Source organism: Heterocephalus glaber, unplaced genomic scaffold (assembly GCF_053883595.1).
Source record: "Heterocephalus glaber isolate CG9 unplaced genomic scaffold, H.glaber_assembly_v1.0 deba00001504, whole genome shotgun sequence".
NCBI classification, from domain to species: Eukaryota; Metazoa; Chordata; class Mammalia; order Rodentia; family Bathyergidae; genus Heterocephalus; species Heterocephalus glaber.
Window position 1 is genome coordinate 2,468,478 of NW_028258324.1, and position 20,797 is coordinate 2,489,274.

The 20,797-nt window shown below is 47.2% G+C and overlaps 2 protein-coding genes across 3 annotated transcripts; both read left to right on the forward strand.

Annotated features, from left to right (window-relative positions):
- Window positions 1-997: 997 nt before the first annotated feature.
- Window positions 998-18,604, forward strand: Atrip (ATR interacting protein). Of its 2 annotated transcripts, none has more exons than XM_004833942.3 (13): window positions 998-1,350; window positions 4,269-4,399; window positions 5,306-5,476; window positions 7,809-7,927; window positions 9,779-9,936; window positions 11,561-11,656; window positions 12,355-12,484; window positions 12,650-13,339; window positions 16,373-16,509; window positions 16,673-16,764; window positions 17,437-17,517; window positions 17,632-17,884; window positions 18,276-18,604. In XM_004833942.3, the coding sequence occupies exons 1-13, from the start codon at window positions 1,110-1,112 to the stop codon at window positions 18,341-18,343; spliced, it is 2,367 nt and encodes a 788-aa protein (XP_004833999.1). In that variant the 5' UTR covers window positions 998-1,109; the 3' UTR covers window positions 18,344-18,604. The 2 variants fall into 2 exon arrangements, with proteins under 2 accessions (XP_004833999.1, XP_087042150.1); XM_087186024.1 differs by having other exon boundaries at window positions 1,263-1,381.
- A 486-nt stretch (window positions 18,605-19,090) lies between these two features.
- Window positions 19,091-20,615, forward strand: Trex1 (three prime repair exonuclease 1). The gene is made up of 2 exons (XM_004833941.4): window positions 19,091-19,188; window positions 19,500-20,615. The coding sequence occupies exon 2, from the start codon at window positions 19,526-19,528 to the stop codon at window positions 20,465-20,467; it is 942 nt and encodes a 313-aa protein (XP_004833998.1). The 5' UTR covers window positions 19,091-19,188; window positions 19,500-19,525; the 3' UTR covers window positions 20,468-20,615.
- Window positions 20,616-20,797: the final 182 nt, after the last annotated feature.

Consider the following 20,797-nt stretch of genomic DNA (forward strand, 5'->3'; position numbering starts at 1 on the left):
GACACCCTGTACTATACAGTGAGTTCAAAGCCAGCCTGAACTACATAGCAAGACTTTGTCTCAAAAAAAGAAAACGAAAAAACCAAGAAACACTAAACTCCTTAGGAATTCTAGGCCTGACAACAATCTCTTTTTCATTTAATCTCCCTTTCGTATAATGCTCTAACACTCACGGGACAGTCACAGGCTGTATACTGAGCATTCAAGGTTGAAAAGTCTTGCTCCTGTTGCTCAGCAATGTTAATCCTCTCCTGCTGCTACCTCACTGCTGCTCAGTAAAATCCTGCAGGCACTGCAGCCCAGCTCAAATTCCTGTTCCTCTGTGAAACTACCTTCTGTCTTTGCCATAGATAACTCCTGACTGGCCCTACGTGTTGAATTCTTGTCAAAGTAGTCCCATGTGCCAGCCTCCTAGCCTTTTTTTTTCTTGCTAATTTCCAACCTTTTGGACAATCCAGGGGCCACTTCCAGGAGGCCTCCTTTGACCTCCTAGGCCTCGTTGGCCTCCAGCCTCCAGCGCTTGGGACAAAAAAACTCCCACACTCAGAGGGATGAGTGAATGAATGTTAACCCCTTCCCACACAGACACACGTTCTCAGATCACTCTCTCCTCAGACATATGCATACATTTGAAACATTTATTATTCTGGAAGATGCCTGCTCACAACAGCTTCATACACCTCCCGCGGTCCCGCTCTCCCGGCCTTCCGCCTAAACGAAATCTCCAGGTATGTGACAGGTGGGTTTGGTGGGAAGACAGTAACACGACTCCTGAAGGCTGCCTGCTCGGTTCAAGCGCGCAAGTGATAATGCCAGGGCGAACTACTCTTGCGCAGCTTCGTAGTCCAGGGTGCCAGGGAAGAGGCTCAGAAAAGCAGATACACCACCCACTCGCGCCAGCCGCAGATCTACTGCATACACTGGAAAGCTTGGGGAGGGGCGGGCCGAGAGCTGCGACGTGCTCCGGAGTACGTCATTCCCCCGCGCCCTATCTCTGGAGACTGATTGGCCCGCAGCCCCGGGGCCCCGGTGGCTGAGGAGAGCAGCGGCGCGCGGGTGGTTGGTCCTGTTCGGTCCTCGTGCAGACTCTTTTGGGGCCCAAGGGCGGCATGGCCGGGACCACCGCGCAGAGCAGTAGGAGGCGGCCTCAGGCACTCCACCCTGGCCCGCCGCCTGGCCCCGGCCACCCCCCGAGCAAGCGGGCCCGGGGCTTCCCCGTGGCTGCCCCCCTGGATCCCGAGGACCCGTTCGATGCGCACGGGGAACTCACTGCCGACGACCTGGAGGAGCTCGACATCCTGGCGTCCCAGGCCCTGAGCCAGTGCCCGGCCGCGGCGCGGGACCTGTCCAGTGAGTGCTGCAGGCCCTCTCCAGGCAGGAGGTGCAGACCTCCCTGGCCCTCTGAGAGCAGTGTTTCCGGAACCTAGCGAGCTATGTCCCGGTGTCCCGGTGTCCCTGAGGCAGTTGTGTACCAAAAACTCCTTTGATTGGGGGGAAAAATTTATCCGGAATATCAGACAGCCGATTTGAAATATGTACAGTCAAATTAACTTTTTACTTTACGTTTTAAAAGTTTAGGCTGCTTGGCTCTTGGTTCTAAGCAGAGATCCTTGTACCACAGCTACCATCACCATGCACGGGAAAGGCTTTAGATCTTATGCAGTCCTTGGTACCCCTTGAGCAGTGTGAGAATAAGAAGGGGCTGACGGGGTAAAAGATGAGAGATTTTTAAAATATATATACAACTAATAACCTAGCAAGGTGCCCAAAGGTTAGGAACTGCAGCAGATCTAGAGAGCAATGAGCAAAATATAAAAACGTTTCTTTCATGGAACTGAACATTCTAGTTAGAGAATGAGTGAAATCTGATGGGGCTGCTAGAAAAAAAGGTCACCTTGAATCTACTTGGCAGTTAAGGCATCTTAAATGCAACAAAATCATTACCTGGAATCTCAGTCCTATAGCATCTCGAGCATGGAGCCTGGCAAAGCAGATACTATTTAGAAAATCCTCATTGATGACCAGATGATCTCCATGACTGATTTACATCACTCTCCACCCAGTAGCACGAGGGGACTCCTTCCCTTTCCTTGACCCTATATCTAATTCTTTTTAAAATCTTATCATCAGTTTTACCTTCGTGATCCATCTCTGGAATCCATCATTTTCATATCACTTCTACTACCAACATCCTGATCTGTGCTACCCCAGGACAAGGGCCTGCTAAATTGGCTCACCTTTTCTAGTCTTGTCTTCCTACAACTCGGACTTCATACTACAGCCAGAGTGATCTTTTCAGAACTTAAATCCAACCATATCTCACACAGCGTACATGAACATTCATATTGAAAACACTGTAAAATAACTAATCACTACTTCTAGTGTAGAGACCAAATTCTTTCTTTCTTTTTTTTTTTTTGGTTGTTTTGCAACTGGGTCTCACTATGTAATACAGGTTGGACTTGAACTCACTATATATGTAGTCCAGGCTGGCTTCAAACTCAGAGATCCTCCTGCCTCAGCCTCCCAAGTACTGGGATTACAGGTGTGTACCACCACACCTGGCTCAGACACCAAATCTTTAATATAGCCTTGAAGGCCTAGCAACATGGTCTGACCCTTGACCCTTTTTCTGTCTCTGGGTTCTAGCCATACTAATCTTTCATTTCTTGAATTTCCCTTGCATCCTTATAATACAGGAACTCTACACATTGCTCTTTATTGTATGTTGAATGTTCTTGCCACCCTATCTCCACTCATCTGGTTCATCCCTGGGTATCCTTCAGCTCCCAGCTCAGTCAGTGGTCTTAGGGAAACGTTCCAATCACTGCACTTGGGGTGGGTCACATTTTTATAGGCATTTTTTTTTTTTTTGGTACCGGGGATCAAACTCAGGACCTTGTGCTTGTGAAGGTGAGGTGCCACTGAGCTAAATCCCCAGCCCTTTATAGGCATTCTTGTATTTGTCCTCGGCAGCTTTTATCGTAGTTGTGATCTACCCCCACATATCCTGGAAAGTGACCCCAGGGCCTTTGCACTGAGCTATATCACCAGCCCTTTTTACTTTTTTGGGGGGGGGTGGGTACTGGGGATTGAACTTGGGACCTTGTGCTTGCAAGGCAGGTGCCAGAGCTCCTTTTAACTTTTTATTTGAGACAGAGTCTCACTACATTCCCCAGGCTAGGTTCAAACTTGGAATCCTGCTTCAGTCTCCCAGAGTACTGGGATTATAGGTGTGTGCCACCATGCCTTGCTCACAGTTGTATTTATATTTATTCATGTGATTATTTGTTGAATGTCCTGTAAGCTTCCTGAGTTTTAGGACTGTCTCCATTTTGTTCACACTTATATCTTTAGAGACTAACACCATGCTAGTATATCGTAGGTGTGCAGTAAATATTGTTGAATGATAGATATAGTTCTGGCTAGTGAGATATCCACTGTACCTTTCAGCCTTTATATTTTAGTTTTAGTGATTTTGTGTTTTGTTTTTAGCTAGGGTCATACTATGTAGTCTAGGCTGGCCTTGAACTTAATATATAGCCCAGTCTGGCCTCAAACTTAAGATCCTCCTGCCTCAGCCTCCTGAGTGCTGGGATTACAGGTGAGTACCACCACACCTGGCTCTTTCAGCCTTGAGACTCTTAAAATTGAGTGAGGAGAGAGTAGTAGCATCTGTGATTTCATAAGGATCATTTATGAGTTTACATCATGTTCCTAGGTTGGAAAATACCAGTACATACTGCTTACTAGATTGTTCTCTGCTTTCAAGAGTGCTTTCTGCTGGAATTGGTGCCACACACCTGTAATCTCAGCTACTCAGGAAGATGAAGCAGGAGGATCACAAGTTCGAGGCCAGACTGGGCAACTTAGTGAGACCTTATCTCAAATTAAAAAATAAAAAGGGCTGGAGGATATAACTCAGTGATAAATGGGCCCTGGGTTTGATCCACGGTAACACACACACACACACACACACACACACACACACACACATGATTCATTTCTGTATTTTCTGGCAACAGTGGGGAAATGTTGGGTCCTAAAATGTATATGGGAATTTTTTATTTTTGTTTTTGTTTTTTTAGAAATTTATTTAATTGTATCCTAGCTTTATTCATCCCAGAAAGTCATCTGCTAGCTCTTTTTTTGTTTGTTTGTTTGTGTTTGTTTGTTTTTGGTACTGGGGATCGAACTCAGGACCTTACACTTGCTAGGCAGGTGGCAGCAGAGCTAAATCCCCACCCCCTGGGAATTGTTTTATACAGCTGTTCATAAGGTCCGAAGATTAGATGGGATGTCAAAAAGTCCTGCAGGGAAGAACACAGAAAATGCTCCAGTTAAAGATAACTTTGAACTAGAGGTACTTCAGACACAATACAAAGAACTTAAGGAAAAGGTAAGTAACTTCACTTCTGGGGTTTCTTTTGCTGTTTGTTTGGTACTAGGGATGGAACTCGAGACCTTGTGCTTGCAAGGCAGGCTGCAGCACCACTAAGCTAAATCCCTGGCCTGCTGCTGTTTGGTTTTTTGTTTGTTTGGTACCAGAGAGCAAACTCGGGACCTTGCACTTTCGAGGCAGGAGGCAGAACCACTGAGCTAAATCCCCGGCCCTGCTGTTTTTGATGCTGAGGATCAAACCCAGGGCCTTGTGTATGCTAAGCACGTGCTCTACCACTGAGCTACACTTCCACACCAACTTGTGTTTTTTTATAACTATTTCATTCACTTACGTGTTTGGAAGCATTATAAAATAAAATATATAAATTTTAAAAACAAACATCTCAATTTTGTTCCTATGAAATGAGAGAAGGTTGGGGAAAGAAAGCCAAAATATTTAGACAAAGAAACAATGTAAGATTCCTAACAGTAAGGCAAGAAAAGAAACACTGTACCGGATCCAAAGGAAATACAAACTCTTAAAGCACTGACATGAATTTACAGCATATATCTTTATATGAAGAACAATATAACAGTTGCTATTTATTAGCAGCTTTAATATGACCATATGCAGGTCCCTAAGAAAACCAGGAACAAAATGTGAAATTCCAGTTCGCTGAAGTGTGACCTGGATTGTTGATGCCTTTTAGACCCTAAAGAATCTATATGTGATGTGAAAGTAGAAGGAAAACTATTAGAGAAGAGGAAGGGGATTGTGGAGTGGGGTAAAGGGGAAGCGATCAGAGTTTATCATACACATGTATGAAATGAAACCTAGTCTATGTAACTACTATGCACTAAGTGTGAGTGACAAGTGTATCCTTAACCTGTTCTTGCTGACTATCACTTAATTTGGGATTTACAGCTGAAGGTGATGGAAGAAGAAATCCTCATTAAGAATGGAGAAATTAAAATCTTGCGGGACTCATTGCATCAGTCAGAATCCATTCTGGAAGAACAAAAACGATCACATTTCCTTCTTGAGCAAGAGAAAACCCAAGCACTCAGTGACAAAGAAAAAGAGTTCTCCAGAAAGGTGACTCAGAGTAATTGTTTTGCCTATGATGACAGCAACTTTGTCTGCTCACTGACTGAATTCCTTCTTTCATTTATTTTGCAGTACTGGGGATTGAGCTCAGAGCCTTCTCACCAAGCTACATCCCCAAGCCATTTTTCATTTTGAGACAGGGTCTTGCTAAGTTGCCCGTGCTTGGCTCAAACTTGAGATCCTCCTGCTTCAGCCTCTCAGGTGCTAGGATTACAGGCATGTACCATCACACCTGGCTACTGATTTCCTTTAGAAGCTAGGACGAAGTGTTGCCTATAAATCTTCTAGGGAGTTTTCCATAGCTGTTTGTGTTAAATACTTTTGCTCTTAGTAAATTGCCACACTTTTCTTCCAGAGTCTGCATATGGATTGGAAAAGGACTGAGATGAAACACTATCACTGTGGTAGTCTTGGCAAGAATAAATCACTAGTTTATAATTTCTAGAAACAGGCTTAAATTCAGGCTCTTCTGATAAACGAAGAACTCAACCTAGCTTAGGCCAAAAGGAAGTACAATGACTTGTATAAAACCAAGTCTGGGAAGACAGCAGTATGTTAGGGCCTTGAGTGACTTAGACCTTACTGTGACACGTTTTAATTCCTTATGCTATAGACAAGTTCTATCACTATGGGAAAGGGTGTATTCTCCAGAAGCTCCTGGACTCGTCCTCATATTCATAACTCCAAAGCACAGGTAGGACTTGGCTCCCTACTTCGAGTTTAAAAATCTGCAGAAGGCACTGATTGTTCTACCTTGAGTCTGTCCCTGGATCAGCTGCTGTCCAATGAAAGCCCCCATTTGAATCACATGTTCAGAGGGAAATGATTGTTTCTCAGGGAAAGAAAATGCTGTTCTGAGAAGAAAAAGAGCAAGTATCTAGTATTTACCATCACTTTCCTTCACTACCTCCTGAAAGGGTGTGTGTGTGTGATTTGAGGTTGAAGCCAGGGCCTCACACATGCTAGGCAAGCACTCTTCCACTGCACTAAGTCCCCAGCCAAACTTAACAAACTTTAAATACTCAATGTACTTACCTGTGCCCAGCACTAACTTCATATAAATGATGAAGAGCTGGGCATGGTGGGCCACACCTATAATCTCAGGACTGGGGGGCCTGAGGCAAGAGGATCACAAGTTCAAGGCCAGCCTGGTCTATTTAGTGAGTTTGAGGCAACCTGAACTATATTGCAGCACCCTGTTTCAAAAGACAACATAAAAGCAGACATGGCACACTTGTAATCCTTAGCCTTCCTCAAAAGGGAAGGCTGAGGCAGGAGGATCTCCACGAGTTCAAAGCCACCCTGCACTACATAGTCAGACCCTGTCTCAAAAAACAAATGAATAAATGAAAGAATGATGAACAAGGGATTTGCAGTTATGCAAACCAGAGTTTGAATCCAGACTTCAGTGGTAACGTCAGGATAATGACTGAAGCTTCATGACTTACTTCTGACTATCCCAGCAAATAACCAGAAAGGTGGATAGGAGGCCCAAACCTTCCTGCATTTACTGCTACTGGTGTTGTGCCTGGTACAGGCTGTGTGTAGAAAATGATGGCTGCAGAGCCTAGGGGGCCAAGCAGCAGGTCTTCCTATAAATATATATATGCACAGGGCTTTGGTAAAAACTGTGAAGTACTCTGCCTAAACTTTCAAAAAGACCTAGAAATGTGTATTATTACATTTATTAAAAGATCAACAGCCAGGCATCTTAGTACATGCCTATAATCCCAGCTACTCAGGAGGCTAAGACAGGAGGATCACAAGTTCAAGATCAGCCTGGGCAATATGCTGAGACCCTCAAAAAAAGAAAAAATGGTCAGGCATGGTGGTGTACACCTGTAATCCCATCGCTCAGGAGGCTGAGGCAGGAGGATCACCATGAGTTTGAGGCCAGCCTGGGCTACATAGTGAGTTCAAGGTCAGCCTGAACTACATAGCAAGACCCTGTCTCAGAAAAAAAAGTTACTATTGAGATTTGGCACTTTGCAGAACTCTGTACTGCACAATTTATACTCATCATCCTCCGTAAACACCCGACGTGTGATGAAGACAAGTACCTGTGTTACAAATTCAGAAAGGCTCAGTAAATGGTGGGCCCACAACTGCATTCACAATAGTTAAAAGTCAAATGTCTTTCTAGAGTACCCTATTGTCTTTCAGGAAGGCTAACATTTTATATTTTAGGTCATTTACATGACAGCAGACTTTTATATGTGTTTTTCATTGTTTTCCCTTTACTAGCTTGGGATTTTGAAGTCCAGAGATATTTTTATGCACATTATGATGTCGCTGCAAATACATTTCTTTTGCCTTCCAGGTACAATCATTGCAGTCTGAGCTCCAGTTTAAAGATGCAGAAATGAATGAATTAAGGACAAAGTTTCAGAGCAGTGAACGGGTGAATAAACTGGCTGCTCCCTCCATTTCCCATGTAAGGTAAGGACGGTGCTGGAGGGATACTTTAGTTTTATGTCATTTAGTGAAATGTGTGTAACCCTGTCAGGTTAGTCCTGAATGGAGGCCATTTACACCCTGCCACCTGGGCAGGGGTCCTCTTTGCTGAAGGATTCAACAGTGGTTTAGATGAGGCTGAATGGCTTGAGATGTCACAGCATAAAGGCCCTCACTCTGTAGGTGCTTCCTTTGAATGAGACTTTATAAACACAATTTCTCAAAAGTAGAAAAAGCAAGCCCAGGGTGGTGGTACATGTCTGTAATCCCAGTACTCTGGGAGGCTGAGGCGAGAGGATCACAAATTTGAGCCCAGCCTGAGCAACTTAGTGCCTTAGTGAGACCTTATCTCAAAAAAATTAGAGCCAGCCATGATGACACATGCCTGTAATCCCAGCGCTCTGGAAGCTGAGCCAGGAGGACCACCATGAGTTCAAGTTCTGGGCTACATAGTAAGTTCACAGCCAGCTGGAACTACCTAGTGAGACTCTGTCTCAAAAAGGAAAACAAAAATAAAAAAACATATGTATATATATATATATATATATATATATGAAAGGACTGAAAAAAATTTTAAAAAGAAAGGACTGCAGATGTAGCTCAGTGTAAAGGCCCTAAGTTTAATCTCCAGTACTGCAATAAATAAATAAATAAATACATACCAAAAAAACCTGAAAAGATGCTCTTCAAATTTGGGGGATGGGCCAGTCTTCATTTCTAGTGATTTGTTTAACATAACAGGGTTGGCATGTAGCACAGTGGGAGACTGCTTATGTAGCATGCACAAGGGCCTGGGTTCCATCCCTCCCCCCAAAAAAATCTGTTTACCATAACAGATTTTGCCCCAAATATGAGTATATTTCCAAGTATGAGTATAGTCCTAGCTAGATATTTGGAATATTTCTCCTCCATTGCTGCCCTGGGACCTTTTTCTACCAGATATGCTTAGCTTGTAAATAGTATGTTTTCTATCTTCTGCCTGTCAGAGCAGTCTGGTACTATAAATATCAGCCTTGAAATCTGAATGGTGTCAGGGCATTTTTCTAATATCGAACATTCTGCCTTTGCCCATAATTAGCAGGCTGTAGAATTAAACTCACCTTGCTTTGCATACTCCAGGGAGACAAGAGCTAAGGGAATCCATCCTCACCTCTTCATACATCAGTAAAGGAACAGATCAGAGGGCTAAAACTGCTTCTCAAACATGGAGAGGAACTTGCTGTTTTTAACACTTTTTTTTGGTTCTTTGAGACAAGGTCTCCCTATGCAGTTCAGGCTGGCCTTGAGCTCACTATGTAGCCCAGGGTGGCCTCGAACTCACAGCAATCCTGCCTCAGCCTCCCAAGTGCTGGGATTACAGGGATGCACCACCACACCCAGCTTTAACACACTTTATTTTTCTTTTTTCTGTTTTTGGTACTGGGGATCAAACTCAGGACCTTGCACTTGCGAGGCAGGCTCGGTGCCACTGAGCTAAATCCCCAGCCCTTTAACACACTTTCTAATAGAGCCTTTTTCTGATTACAAGTCTTTGGATTCAGTCCCTGACTATTAAAAATTAGGCTGTTCACACTGAACAAGTTTTTTGGTGGAATTGGAAATAGTAAAGGAATTATGGCCAATGTTTTAGGGTGACTAGAGGAGAATATGGAAATTTGGTAATTCATATTGAAATGCCTTGAATTTTGTACAGAGTATGACACATGCAGAATAGATGAAACCACCAGTCAAAACACCTAGACACAAAAAGTTGAAATTTGTTGAAGTTTTATAACCAAGTACTTTAAGTGATTTTAGCAGAATCATGGCTTTGCTTTCATAGTTAACTTTTTTCAGTCCTAGGAAAAACCTTTCTGTGGTTATAAGACCAGAAGCATGTTCCTCACAGTTTGGAAAAACATCTTTTCCTACAAAGGAGTCTTTTAGTGCTAACATGTCCTTTCCCCACCCCTGCCAGACAGAGCCAGGATACAAGTCTCTGCTGGGCAGAGAGGGTAAGTCAGTCTGTTAACCATCTATTACCGGGCAGGGGATTTAGCTCAGTGGTTTCGCTGCCTGCTGTGCAAGTGCAAGGACCCAAGTTCGATCCGCGGTACCAAAACAAAAACAAACAAACAAAACATCTATTCCCTTGTAACGGACCACCCAAACTGGGTTAAGACAAAAATGACTATTTTTCTCCCAATTCTGGGGGAGTCTGCAGTTCCAAGGGGACACAGTGAAAACAGATTACCTCTTCGGGGACTAGAGTCGCTTAAACTTTGTTGAGGCTGGAAGATCTGGTTCATTCACATGGCTGAAAACATTCATTTCCAGATGGGCTTCTCAATAGGGATACTAGGTGTCCTTACAACATGGTAGATGGCTTCTCTTATTGCCAGCAAACTCAGAGGCACCCAGGAGCTATTTTTATGGCCTAACCTCAGAAGACATGTACCAGCTTGGTGCAGTGGCACACACATAATCCCAGCTACTGGGAAGACTGAGGCAGGATAATTGGAAATTTGAGGTCAGCCTGTACAACTCAGTCAGACTTTGTCTCAAAATTTAAACAAAAGGGGAGGTGGCGTGGCTGGCATAGCTCAGTGGTAAAGCACTGCTGGGTTCAATCCCCAGTACCACAATAAGAAGACTGATGCCATCACTTCTGTTACATTTTCTTTATCAGAAACAATTCATTGAATCTGGGTCTTGTTCAACAGCAACAAGACAATACATTTTGAAGGGAAATGTGTTGAAAAATGTATGGGCATAGTTTGGTTTTTTGTTATTTATTTATTTGATGGTACTGGGGATTGAACCTAGGGCCTTGGACATGCTGAGCATGTGCTTTATTGCTAAGCTACACCCTCAGTCCTTGCAGGCATATTTGGAAACCATCTGTCAGCATTCATAGACCAGAAGCATCCCTAAGTGGGCAGGAACATATGTTCCTGTTGTAGTCTAGCCATGAGCCTGCACAGACTGGGATTGCTGGTTCTTTCTACAGGGAAACTATGGAGCATTGCTAGTTTTCTCTTTGAGACTGTGCTACACCAATTCATCTTGTAAATCAGATATAGTTAATTTTTTTCCCACCATCAGCCTTTTCAGATCTTGCCACTTTCCAGAAACTACGGTCTACTTACATTTTTGGTGTCTAGCAGTTGATGGTACAGTGCAGGGTAGTGTTACAAACAGACATGAGAGCCCAACGGCCTAGATATTAGTCCAAACCTACTTACTGTCTTATCTGATCTGGGCAAGTCCTTAACCCCTGACCCTCAGTTTCCCTAAATGTAAAACAGAGCTAATGATAACACCTCCTCATAGGGTTGCTCTGAGGAACAAACAGCTTCTGTGTGTAAAATCTTGGAGTAGTATCTGATATAAACTGAGCTCTGTATAAATGTTAGTGGTTACTGTATTCATCTTGTTGCTTCATTTTGAAGTGAGGCAAACAGCCTAATCTTTTTTCTTTCTTTGTGTGAATTCATTTTGAAGAAAGCAAAATATGCAAAGCTGCTTTGGTTGATCCAAGGTTGAAGAAGTAGAACAGCTTGATTCTGTTTTAAACTCATTACATGTAAGAGTTTATGATATGTCTATGCTTTTGATTCACATTTTATCTAATTTCAGATAATAAGACCCACAGTCTGAGAAGTAGTCCTATAAAGCAAGAAGAGGTACAGAAAAGTCTTACTGACAGCTGGATGCAGAAATCAAACACTGAAGGTACCAGAATCCCTGCTTTTCCTGCCTCAGCCTGCATGGCTCCCATTATCCTCTGCAGTGCTCAGCAGGATTGCCTGGGAAACTGCCTGGAACTCTGAGAGCCCCCACCCCAGGCAGTCCTTCAGAGAGGGTCCAGGCAAGTAGGAGTCTGTGACTCAAGCAGAAGATGGGGAGGCAGGGTGAGAGCGGGTACTGGGGATTGAACCTAGGGCCTTCATACTGAGCTGCATCCCTGGCCCTTTTTAATTTTTTTTATTTTGAGACAAGATCTTGCTAGTCTCTAAGTAGCCCAGACTGGCCTCAAATTCACAGTCCTCCTGCCTCAGTCTCCCAAGTGCTAGTATTAAAGGCATGTGTTACCACACCCAGCTGAAAAGCTTAAGCATAAGACTTTATAAAATGCAAGGGCCAAGCTAAGCTCAATGGCATGCAGCTGTTGTCTCAGCTACTTGGGAGCTAAAATAAGAGGATTGCTTGAGTCCTGGAGTTCAAGGACAGCCTAGGTAATATACCAAGGCCCAGTGGGAAAAAATGAAAAGGGCCAAGAGCAGATATGTCCCGGAGTTTTCTGAACCCACAGGCATCTTAATAGGGCTTAGTGGCAGCTTAGCATTTAAAGACTCTTCAGCTTTTCCTCCTGAAGCTATAGAAAAGCTCTCTCATGTCAGAACCTTCTATAGTTGCTTTGTCTTCCATAGGTTCCATTTTGATAAGCCTACTGCTGAAGCAGCCTTTGATCTCAGGGTCAGCCGTAGGTCTTTGCCACCTCCTGAGCAGTTGTTCTGAGGCTCCTACTGGCAACCTCTTGCAGCCTCTGGGGCTTGGCAGGTAAGCATGAGACTCTTGGAAACCTTATTTGGAAAGAAGTTTCCAGGAAACAAGTCCCCTTCTGTCCCTGCCCAGCCTGGGAGGTCTGTGGGATGTGCAGGGAGACTGGAAAATTAAGCAGTTTGGGGCCTTTGACCTTATTGTTTTTATTTTGTTTGTTGCCAGTATCTTGGCTGTGATTTCAGGCCTCAGAACCACAGGTTCTCACAGTGGGGCATTTTCCCCCTCAGCCCTGAGAGAAGCACAGAACCTGGCATTCACTGGACTGAATCTGATTGCCAGGAATGAAGGCTCATGTGATGGAGACCCAGCAGAGGGACCCAGAAGGGCCTTCCCACTCTGCCAGCTTCCTGGAGCCGTGCACCTCCTTCCCCTCATACAGTTCTTCATTGGCCTACACTGCCAGGCTTTGCAGGAGTTAGCAGTGGCTAAGAGGAGTGGAGCATCTGGGGACTCATCAACACATACCTCCTGCGTGGGCTCCGGGGTGGAGGCCAACCCTGAGGACTTGATTTCCAACCTGGAAGGCTTCTCTGTGGCTTCACTTAGCATTCTACAGCACCTGGTATGCCACAGCGGAGCAGTGGTCTGCCTATTACTGTCGGAAGTGGAGGCAGATGCTTCTTCTGGGGAAGGAAACGGGAGCCTGGTTCACAGACAGACTTGTGGAGAAATAATCTCAGCCCCTATGGGGGCTGCGGAAGACCAAGGACAGCATCCACTATTGAAGATGCTTCTTCACCTGTTGGCTTTCTCTTCCGCAGCAGGAGGTCACCTTCAAGCCAGTGTCCTGAGCCAGTGTCTCAAGGTTTTGGTGAAATTAGCTGAAAATGCTTCCTCTGATTTCTTGCCCAGGTATAAAGCAGCATGGAATCCATGCTCTCTGTGGGTCTTCCTTTACCTCTTAAAGCCCTTACACTTTTCTCACATCTTTTTTTTTGTTCGTTTTTTTTGAGACAAGGTCTCAACATACAGCTCAGGCTGGCCTTGAACTCAAGGTAATCCTCCTGCCTCAGTCTCCTCAGAGTGCTAGGACTACAGGCATGCACTAGCATGCCTAGCCTTGCTCACGTCTTGACTTATGTAGCTCCACTATTTACCTCAAAGGCTTGATCCAGCAAGTTCTAAAGTGATGGGAAGTGGGCCCAGGTGTTGGGAGAACCCAGGAAGTGATTTATTTGGTTTAATTCTGCCTTTGAATGGCCAGTAATCAAAAGACACACATGTAGGGCCGGGGATTTAGCTCAGTGGTACCACTCCCTGCCCGGCAAGCGCAAGAACCCGAGTTCGATCCCCAGTACCAAAAAAAAAAAAAAAGACACATGTAAAGGCTGCTAGCCACTGTGAAGAGTGTCCTGTCCCAGGACAAGGGCTGCACCAAGAGGCCTTTGAAGCTAAGACGTGGATAAGGCATTCCCTAAGGCACAGGGGTGTAAGGCTGTCTGCAGCCACAGCCTGACTGTTAGATTCTGCATGTGGGCATTGTGCCCACCTCTAGCATGTATCAGAGGTCACTTGTTCCTCTTCCAGCTAGAGTAGTACAGTGAACCTAGCTCACAAACATTGCTATAAATTCCTGAGTTGGGAATCCAGAGCTACCCGATGGGGAAGGATTATAAACACTACCAGGTCCACTCCTCGTGCAGTCTTCCAGGCACTCTCAGCCTCCTTTGAGGCTCAGTTCCTAGGTTGGAATGATGCCACTTGCTGGGCATATCTAAGTCTTCTCGTGTCTGAGCTCAGCATGCCTGTTTCCTAAATTCATTTCTGGATTCTTTCCTCTGAACAATTCCTGGCTGGTCTGGTTCATCCTAAAGGCTATGCTTAGATGTGGACATAGCACTGTAGTCTGGTAAGGAAGCATGGTGAGGCTACTTGCTAGCTTTATATTTGTTAAATGAATAATCCCAGAACTATGTTCTTGCCAGTTCCGAAAGACAATCTTACTCCTTTCTTCTTGAGTTTTCCACTGGCATATTGAGAACACAGCTATTTAAATGGGTGTCTGCTGCAGGCCAGACCCGGGTGCCTTCCATTCACCAGCTTGTGTGACACTCATGGTGATGCTAGAGCCCACTAGCTCCCTCTGGGCACTCGGTCAGTATTGACTGAGTAAACCTTGTATTGTACTGAGGTGACATCAGAGCTCAAAATACTAGTAGTCAAAAAGCCTGCAGTCTCTTCTGCTCCACATCCTTGCCCATCCAGGCTTGAAAGCAAGTCATCCTTGTTTTTCTTATTTTTTTCTAGTACTAGGGATTGAGTCTAGGGCCTTATATTTGAAAGCACCCTGCCACGAAGCCACATCTCTATGCCCATTTAATTTTTTATTTGAGCCAGGATCTTGCTTCTAATTTACAACCTTGCCTCCACCTCCTAAGTATCTGGAATCACAGGCATGCACCACCATGCCAGCTCACTCTTGTCTTTCTGCTGTATTTATCATAGGCCTTGGCTTCTGGGATTGGCTGGGTTTTTGAGCAAGTAGATCTCATCCTTAAATTTAACCAGGTCAATATTGTTTATCTACTTTGTATACTGGTCCTATGCATACAATTCATTTAAAAAGAAGGAAGTGGGGTCTTTGGCTACCCACTGGGGACCCCACCAGCCCCTCAGGAGGTTTCCTATCAATAAATATCTTCCTACTTTTTTTAAAAAAAAAAGGTTCTGGTCCAGGGATTTAGCTCAGTGGTCCCGCTGCCTGTGTTGCAGGCACAAGGTCCCAAGTCCAATCCCTGGTACCAAAAATAAATAAATAAATAAAAAGGTTCTGATGCTATAAAAAAAAATAATTTGGGAATCCACTGTATTGTGCACAAAGTTGGGTTTTTCTTGCATACTTTCACCGGCCTTAATGAAAATAGATAGGGGCCATAATGAAAATAGATATAGGCCACTTTCACCCCAATAAGGAGACCAGGTACCTGGGTACATTGATGCACGCCTATGACCCCATAACCCCAGCACTCTGAGAGGCTGAAGCAAGATCATAAGTTCAAGCCTAGCCTGGCCAACTTAGTGAGACCCTGTCTTTAAAAGAAAAAAAACCATTTTTTTAAAGGACCATGGCTGGGGATATAGCTGAGCACAAAAGCCCTGGGTTCAATCCCTAGAACCTGGGGGGGTGGGGCAGGTTAAATTCCAGTTTCCCAGTTCTGTCCCTGCAGGATGTGCTGTAGAGTGAATCTACCACCAATAGTGAGGCCTGTTTCCTGCCTTCTAGTCATATACTGAGGGTTCTTCTCGACCCTATGCACTATGAGACACCAGGTGTAAATGGGCACATGCAGCTGGCTGGTATAGATAGCCCTTTTCAACCTCATGGTCCTGCAGGTTATGTGGACTGCGTGAACTCAGTGCACTTGGCTTCTTGGTCATAGCCATCCCCTTGCCCAGGACCTGGGGGAGAGCATTTCAGAGCCCTTCACCCACGCACACCTCTCAGTGGGCCCCTCCTCCCACTGGCAACAGAGTCCAGTGTTTTCTGAAAAGCAGAAAATCATCTTGCTCTGAGTGTTCTCATGAGATTCAGCCACAGCCAAGTCCCTGTGTCACTTCTAGAGCCCTGACCAGTCCCAGTGGTAAGCAAAGGATATTTCTGTCACACCAGAATTATAATCTGCCCCCTCCATGGGAGCAAACACAGGGAAGAGCCTGGAGTGTGGAGGCCAGGCTTCCCAGGCACAGGGAGTGCCCCATTTACTGGGCACTACAGCACCAAGCAAAGACCTGGCGTCTCTAAGCACAGCAGTCCTGTGAAGGTTGGTACCCACTCGTTCACAAGGAGCTTCATAGCAAGGAGGCAGTGGTCAGGCCAGCAGCTACTCAGGTCTTTCCAAGCGAGTCTCCTTCTGGGGACTGTCATGTCTCTGGCACATCTTCCAGGTTCCAGTGTGTGTTGCCAGTGCTGCCACGGTGCCTCAGCCCAGAGACACCCCTGCCTTGTGTGCTGCTGACTATTGAGCTGCTCTCTCTCCTGGTGGACCACGAGATCCTGGCATCGCAGTTCTGTTCCCACTCTGGTAAATGAGGGCATGGTGGGCATCTGCCTGTGTCTCCCAAGGGAGGGAAGGAGGGAGTGGTGGGCAGGGCAGCTGGGTTAAATTCCTGAGGGGTTCTGGAGCTCTGAGCCCAGGCTCTGGGCAGGAAGGGGACCCTGAGTTCAGTGAGGGTTGTTCATTTCAGAAGGCTGTCTCCTCCTGCTGCTGTACATGTACATCACTTCAAGGCCTGACAAGGGGACCTCAGAGACACAGTGGCTTCAGCTGGAACAGGAGGTAACTGAGAGACCAGTCTGGAGACTTACTATCCCATCCCATCCTGAGAGCTCATGCTCACTTTACTCCTTTCTTTGACAAGTAGGGCTTTTTTTTTCTTTTAAATCTTTTGAGACAAGATCTCGACATGTAGCCCAGGCTGGCCTCGAACTCGCAGCAATCCTTCTGCCTCAGCCTCCTAAGTGCTGGGATTATAGGTGTGCACCACCATACCCAGTTGCTTTTTTTTTTTTTTTTTTTGGTACTGGGGATCAAACTGGGGACCTTGTGCTTTCGAGGCAGGCGGCGGAACCACTGAGCTAAATCCCTGGCCCTGCAATTCATTTTTTATAACAATTTTGTGAGGTTGAAGCAGAAGGATTACAAGTTTGGCTCAGCTTGGGCAATTTACCAAACTAATGAGACCCTCTCTAAAAAATGGAAAGGAGATATAGCTCAGTGTGAAGGCCTTGGGTTCAATTCCTGATACTGAAAAAAGTTTTCGAAGCAGCTACAAGTAAACTTTGGAGGCTCCCACACAGATTCAATACAGGTGAGCCCCAGATTGTCACAGAACTTGGCAGAGTTGCCTGATAACTGTTATCTCCTGACTCGGGCTGTTGCTGAAGCAGTGGAGCTCCTGTAGAAAAGCCCTGAGAAAGCCCTTGTGATGAACAGAATCTGTCCTTCCAGGCAGTGTGGCTGCTAGCCAAGCTGGGTGTGCAGAGCTCTTCCTCCCCAGTCACTGGCTCTGACTGCCAGTGCAACGTGGAGGTGAGTGGGGAAGGGCCCTGTGCAAGGAGCCTGCGTCCCACCCAAAACCCTACTCCTCTAGACGCTGTGAGGGCGCAGGAAACAGGGAGCCCTCAGTCTGTGCCCTCTCCCCAGGTGGTCAGAGCTCTCACGGTGATGTTGCACCGACAGTGGCTGACTGTGCGGAGGGCAGGGGGGCCCCCAAGGACTGAGTGGCAGAAGCGGACCATGCGCTGTCTGCGTGACACGGTGCTGCTGCTGCACAGCCTGTCCCAGAAAGACAAGCTCTTCACTGTGCACTGTGTGGAAGTCCTGCATCAGTATGACCAGGTGATGCCTGGGGTCAGCACACTGATTCGAGGGCTCCCTGATGTCATGGACTGTGAAGGTGAGCCCCCTGGAGGCCACTCCTGCCCCAGCCCCTAGGTGGTTGTCCCCAAAACTGCAGAGCAGGCCTACCTCCTCTTGTCCTTATAGCAGGCCTCCTACACCTCCTGCCACCACAGCCTTTTCCGCTACTGGGAGCTGTTTCTTCTCTGGCTGTTCTGAGTAGACTGAGCTGCCATGTATCTGTTGAGTTGGCCTGGCTGAGCCATGGTTTTTCCAAAAATACCCAGATCTGAATGGCCTTTGTGTCACTTTGCTGGTAGTAGCTGAGGGAGCAAGGCCAGGACATGGAGGGGACTGGTTGATTACTGCCAGGGCTGGGGGGAGAGGTGGGACCTGCCCAGACCCTGTGCTTTCCAGCTGTCAAACAAAACCCTCTTCCTTCTGGCCAGAGGCAGCCCTGGATGACCTCTGTGGCATGGAGACTGACGCGGATGATGCTGAGATGGACTGTGGCTGAGGCCCTTCACACCCAGCCACATGGTGGCACCAGCACCTTTGCTTTCCTCACCTCACCCACTGATTAAAAATAGGGACCAAGCCTTGTGGGACATGCCTGTAATCCCAGCACTTAGGAGACTGAGGCAGGAGGATTACCATGAGCTAGCTCAAGGCCAGCCGGAACTACAAAGCAAGACCTTGTCTCAAAAAAACTAAATGAATTAATAAACAAACAAATAAAATAAAAGCAATGACTAGCAGTGCCTGCTTGGAAATGCCAGCTTTGTTTCCAGGTCTCATCTGCTTGGCTTGGGAGGGATGGACCTGTAGGGGGATCCAGGGAGGCTGTACCCTCCCCCACCCCACCTCCTCCCTGGCTGGTCCCCATGGTAATTAATCTGCCTTCAGGGAAGCCCAGCCCTGCCTTTGGAATTGTCTTGACTCATGGCTTTGGGCTGGGGCCCTGGAAGAAACCACTGTGTGGCAGGGAGAGGCAGCCCTCAGCCCACACTTAAACCAGGAAAGTTGACCAAAGACTAGCCACAGAAGTATAGCTGGACCCCCAGAAATACTTGAGACCTGGAGCTCCTCCAGGACAACCCAGGCACTAGTTCTCTGTGGCTCTCACCAATGCCTAAGGGTTCCCTGGGAGGGAGAGGTGTTGACCAAGAGCAATAAACCAAGCCCACAGATGAGCAAGCTGGGCAGGCCTTGCTCACGAGGCCAGCCAGTGGGCGGGCCCAGGCCAAGTTTCACTTCCGGCACAGCTGCCAGCAGCAGCCGGGAGCATAGTGCACGCAAGCACTTGCTTGCCTGCCTGCCTGCCTTCCTGCGTGCCTGCCCACCGGCCCGCCTGTCTGCCGTGTAAGTACACACCAGTGAGGGTGGGGCAGGGGGAGGAAGACCGTGGCTTTCCCCCACTGGTGGGCACTAGAAAGGCCAGACCCATGTGAAGAAGAGCACCCGCCCCACATGGACAGCAAAGTTTGGCCCACTAAGGAAACCACCCCACCCGTTCCAGCTTCCTGCCTTGAAAGTGGGCCCTGGAGCTCCTGACTGTGCAGAGGCCTGAGAGGTGCTTCTGCCCACTCCCCTGGTGCTACCCTCCCCCCTGCTGTTTCTGCCCACTGTAGTTCTTCCCACGTGAACCACCCCTAACCCGTGCTCCTCTCCAGGTTCAGCAGCACTTTCCTACCCCAGTATGGGCTCACAGGCCCTGCCTCCCGGTCCCATGCAGACCCTCATCTTCTTGGACCTGGAAGCCACCGGTCTGCCCTTCTCCCAGCCCAAGATCACGGAGCTGTGCCTACTGGCCGTTCACAGATGTGCCTTGGAGAACAGCTCCACCCCCGAAGAGCGACCACCCACAGCACCCCTGCCACCCCGTGTGGTAGACAAGCTCTCCTTGTGCGTGGCTCCAGGGAAGGCCTGTAACCCTGCAGCCAGCAAGATCACAGGTCTGAGCACAGCTGAACTCACAGCACATGGGCGGCTGCATTTTGACAACAACCTGGCCAACCTGCTCCTAGCCTTCCTCCAGCGCCAGCCACAGCCCTGGTGCCTCATAGCACACAACGGTGATCGTTATGACTTCCCCTTGCTCCAGGCAGAGCTGACTATGCTGGGACTTAGAGGTACTCTGGATGGTGCCTTCTGTGTGGACAGCATCTCGGCCCTGAAGACCCTGGAGCAAGACAGCAGTACCTCTGAGCATGCCTCGAGGAGGAGCTACAGCCTGGGCAGTATCTACACCCGCCTGTACGGGCAGGCCCCAGTGGACTCGCACACAGCCGAGGGGGACGTCCTTTCCCTGCTCAGCATCTGCCAGTGGAGACCACAGGCACTGCTGCAGTGGGTAGATGCTCATGCCAGACCCTTCAGCACCGTCAAACCCATGTATGGGGTCACAGCCCCTCCTGGGACCAACCCAAGGCCATCTGCTATCCCAGCCATGGCAACTCTGGCCACAGCCAGGAACAGCAGTCCCAGCCTCAAAAGGAATAGAAGAGCCAAGGCTCTTCCTCCAAGGGTCCCTGGGACCTCATCCCAGGAAGGGCTCCTGGCCCCTCTGGGGCTGCTGGCCTTCCTGACCTTGGCGATAGCCACGCTGTATGGACTATCCCTGGCCACACCTGGGAGGTAGACTGAGAGGGAAAATCTGACAAATAAATATCCCCTTAGCACTGAGTGGCAACCACCTCACACTCTCTTCGCTACTTTGCAGCCTGGGACCAGGGGGTAGGGGCAGGCATAGTCCTTTTCCTTTGCTATCCTAGCAAGGACTCCAAGCCCCAGTAAAAGTAGTCAAAACACAGAAATCCAAATGGTGGGTGGAACCAGGCATGGTGGTGCACACCTGCAATCCCAGCACTCAAGAGGCTGAGGCAGGGGGATCATCTTGAGTTCAAGGCCAGCCTGAACTACAAACCAAGACACTGTCTCAAATAAACAAAAAAGGCAAGTGGAAACAACA

Excerpts from the sequence above, each read along its gene's own strand:
- Trex1 (XM_004833941.4), top strand. The coding sequence starts at position 19,526 with ATGGGCTCACAGGCCCTGCCTCCCGGTCCCATGCAGACCCTCATCTTC.
- Atrip (XM_004833942.3), top strand. The coding sequence starts at position 1,110 with ATGGCCGGGACCACCGCGCAGAGCAGTAGGAGGCGGCCTCAGGCACTC. Across the intron at positions 4,400-5,305 it reads ACAAAGAACTTAAGGAAAAG|CTGAAGGTGATGGAAGAAGA; the intron begins GTAAGTAACTTC and ends TGGGATTTACAG. Across the intron at positions 5,477-7,808 it reads AAAAAGAGTTCTCCAGAAAG|GTACAATCATTGCAGTCTGA; the intron begins GTGACTCAGAGT and ends TTTGCCTTCCAG.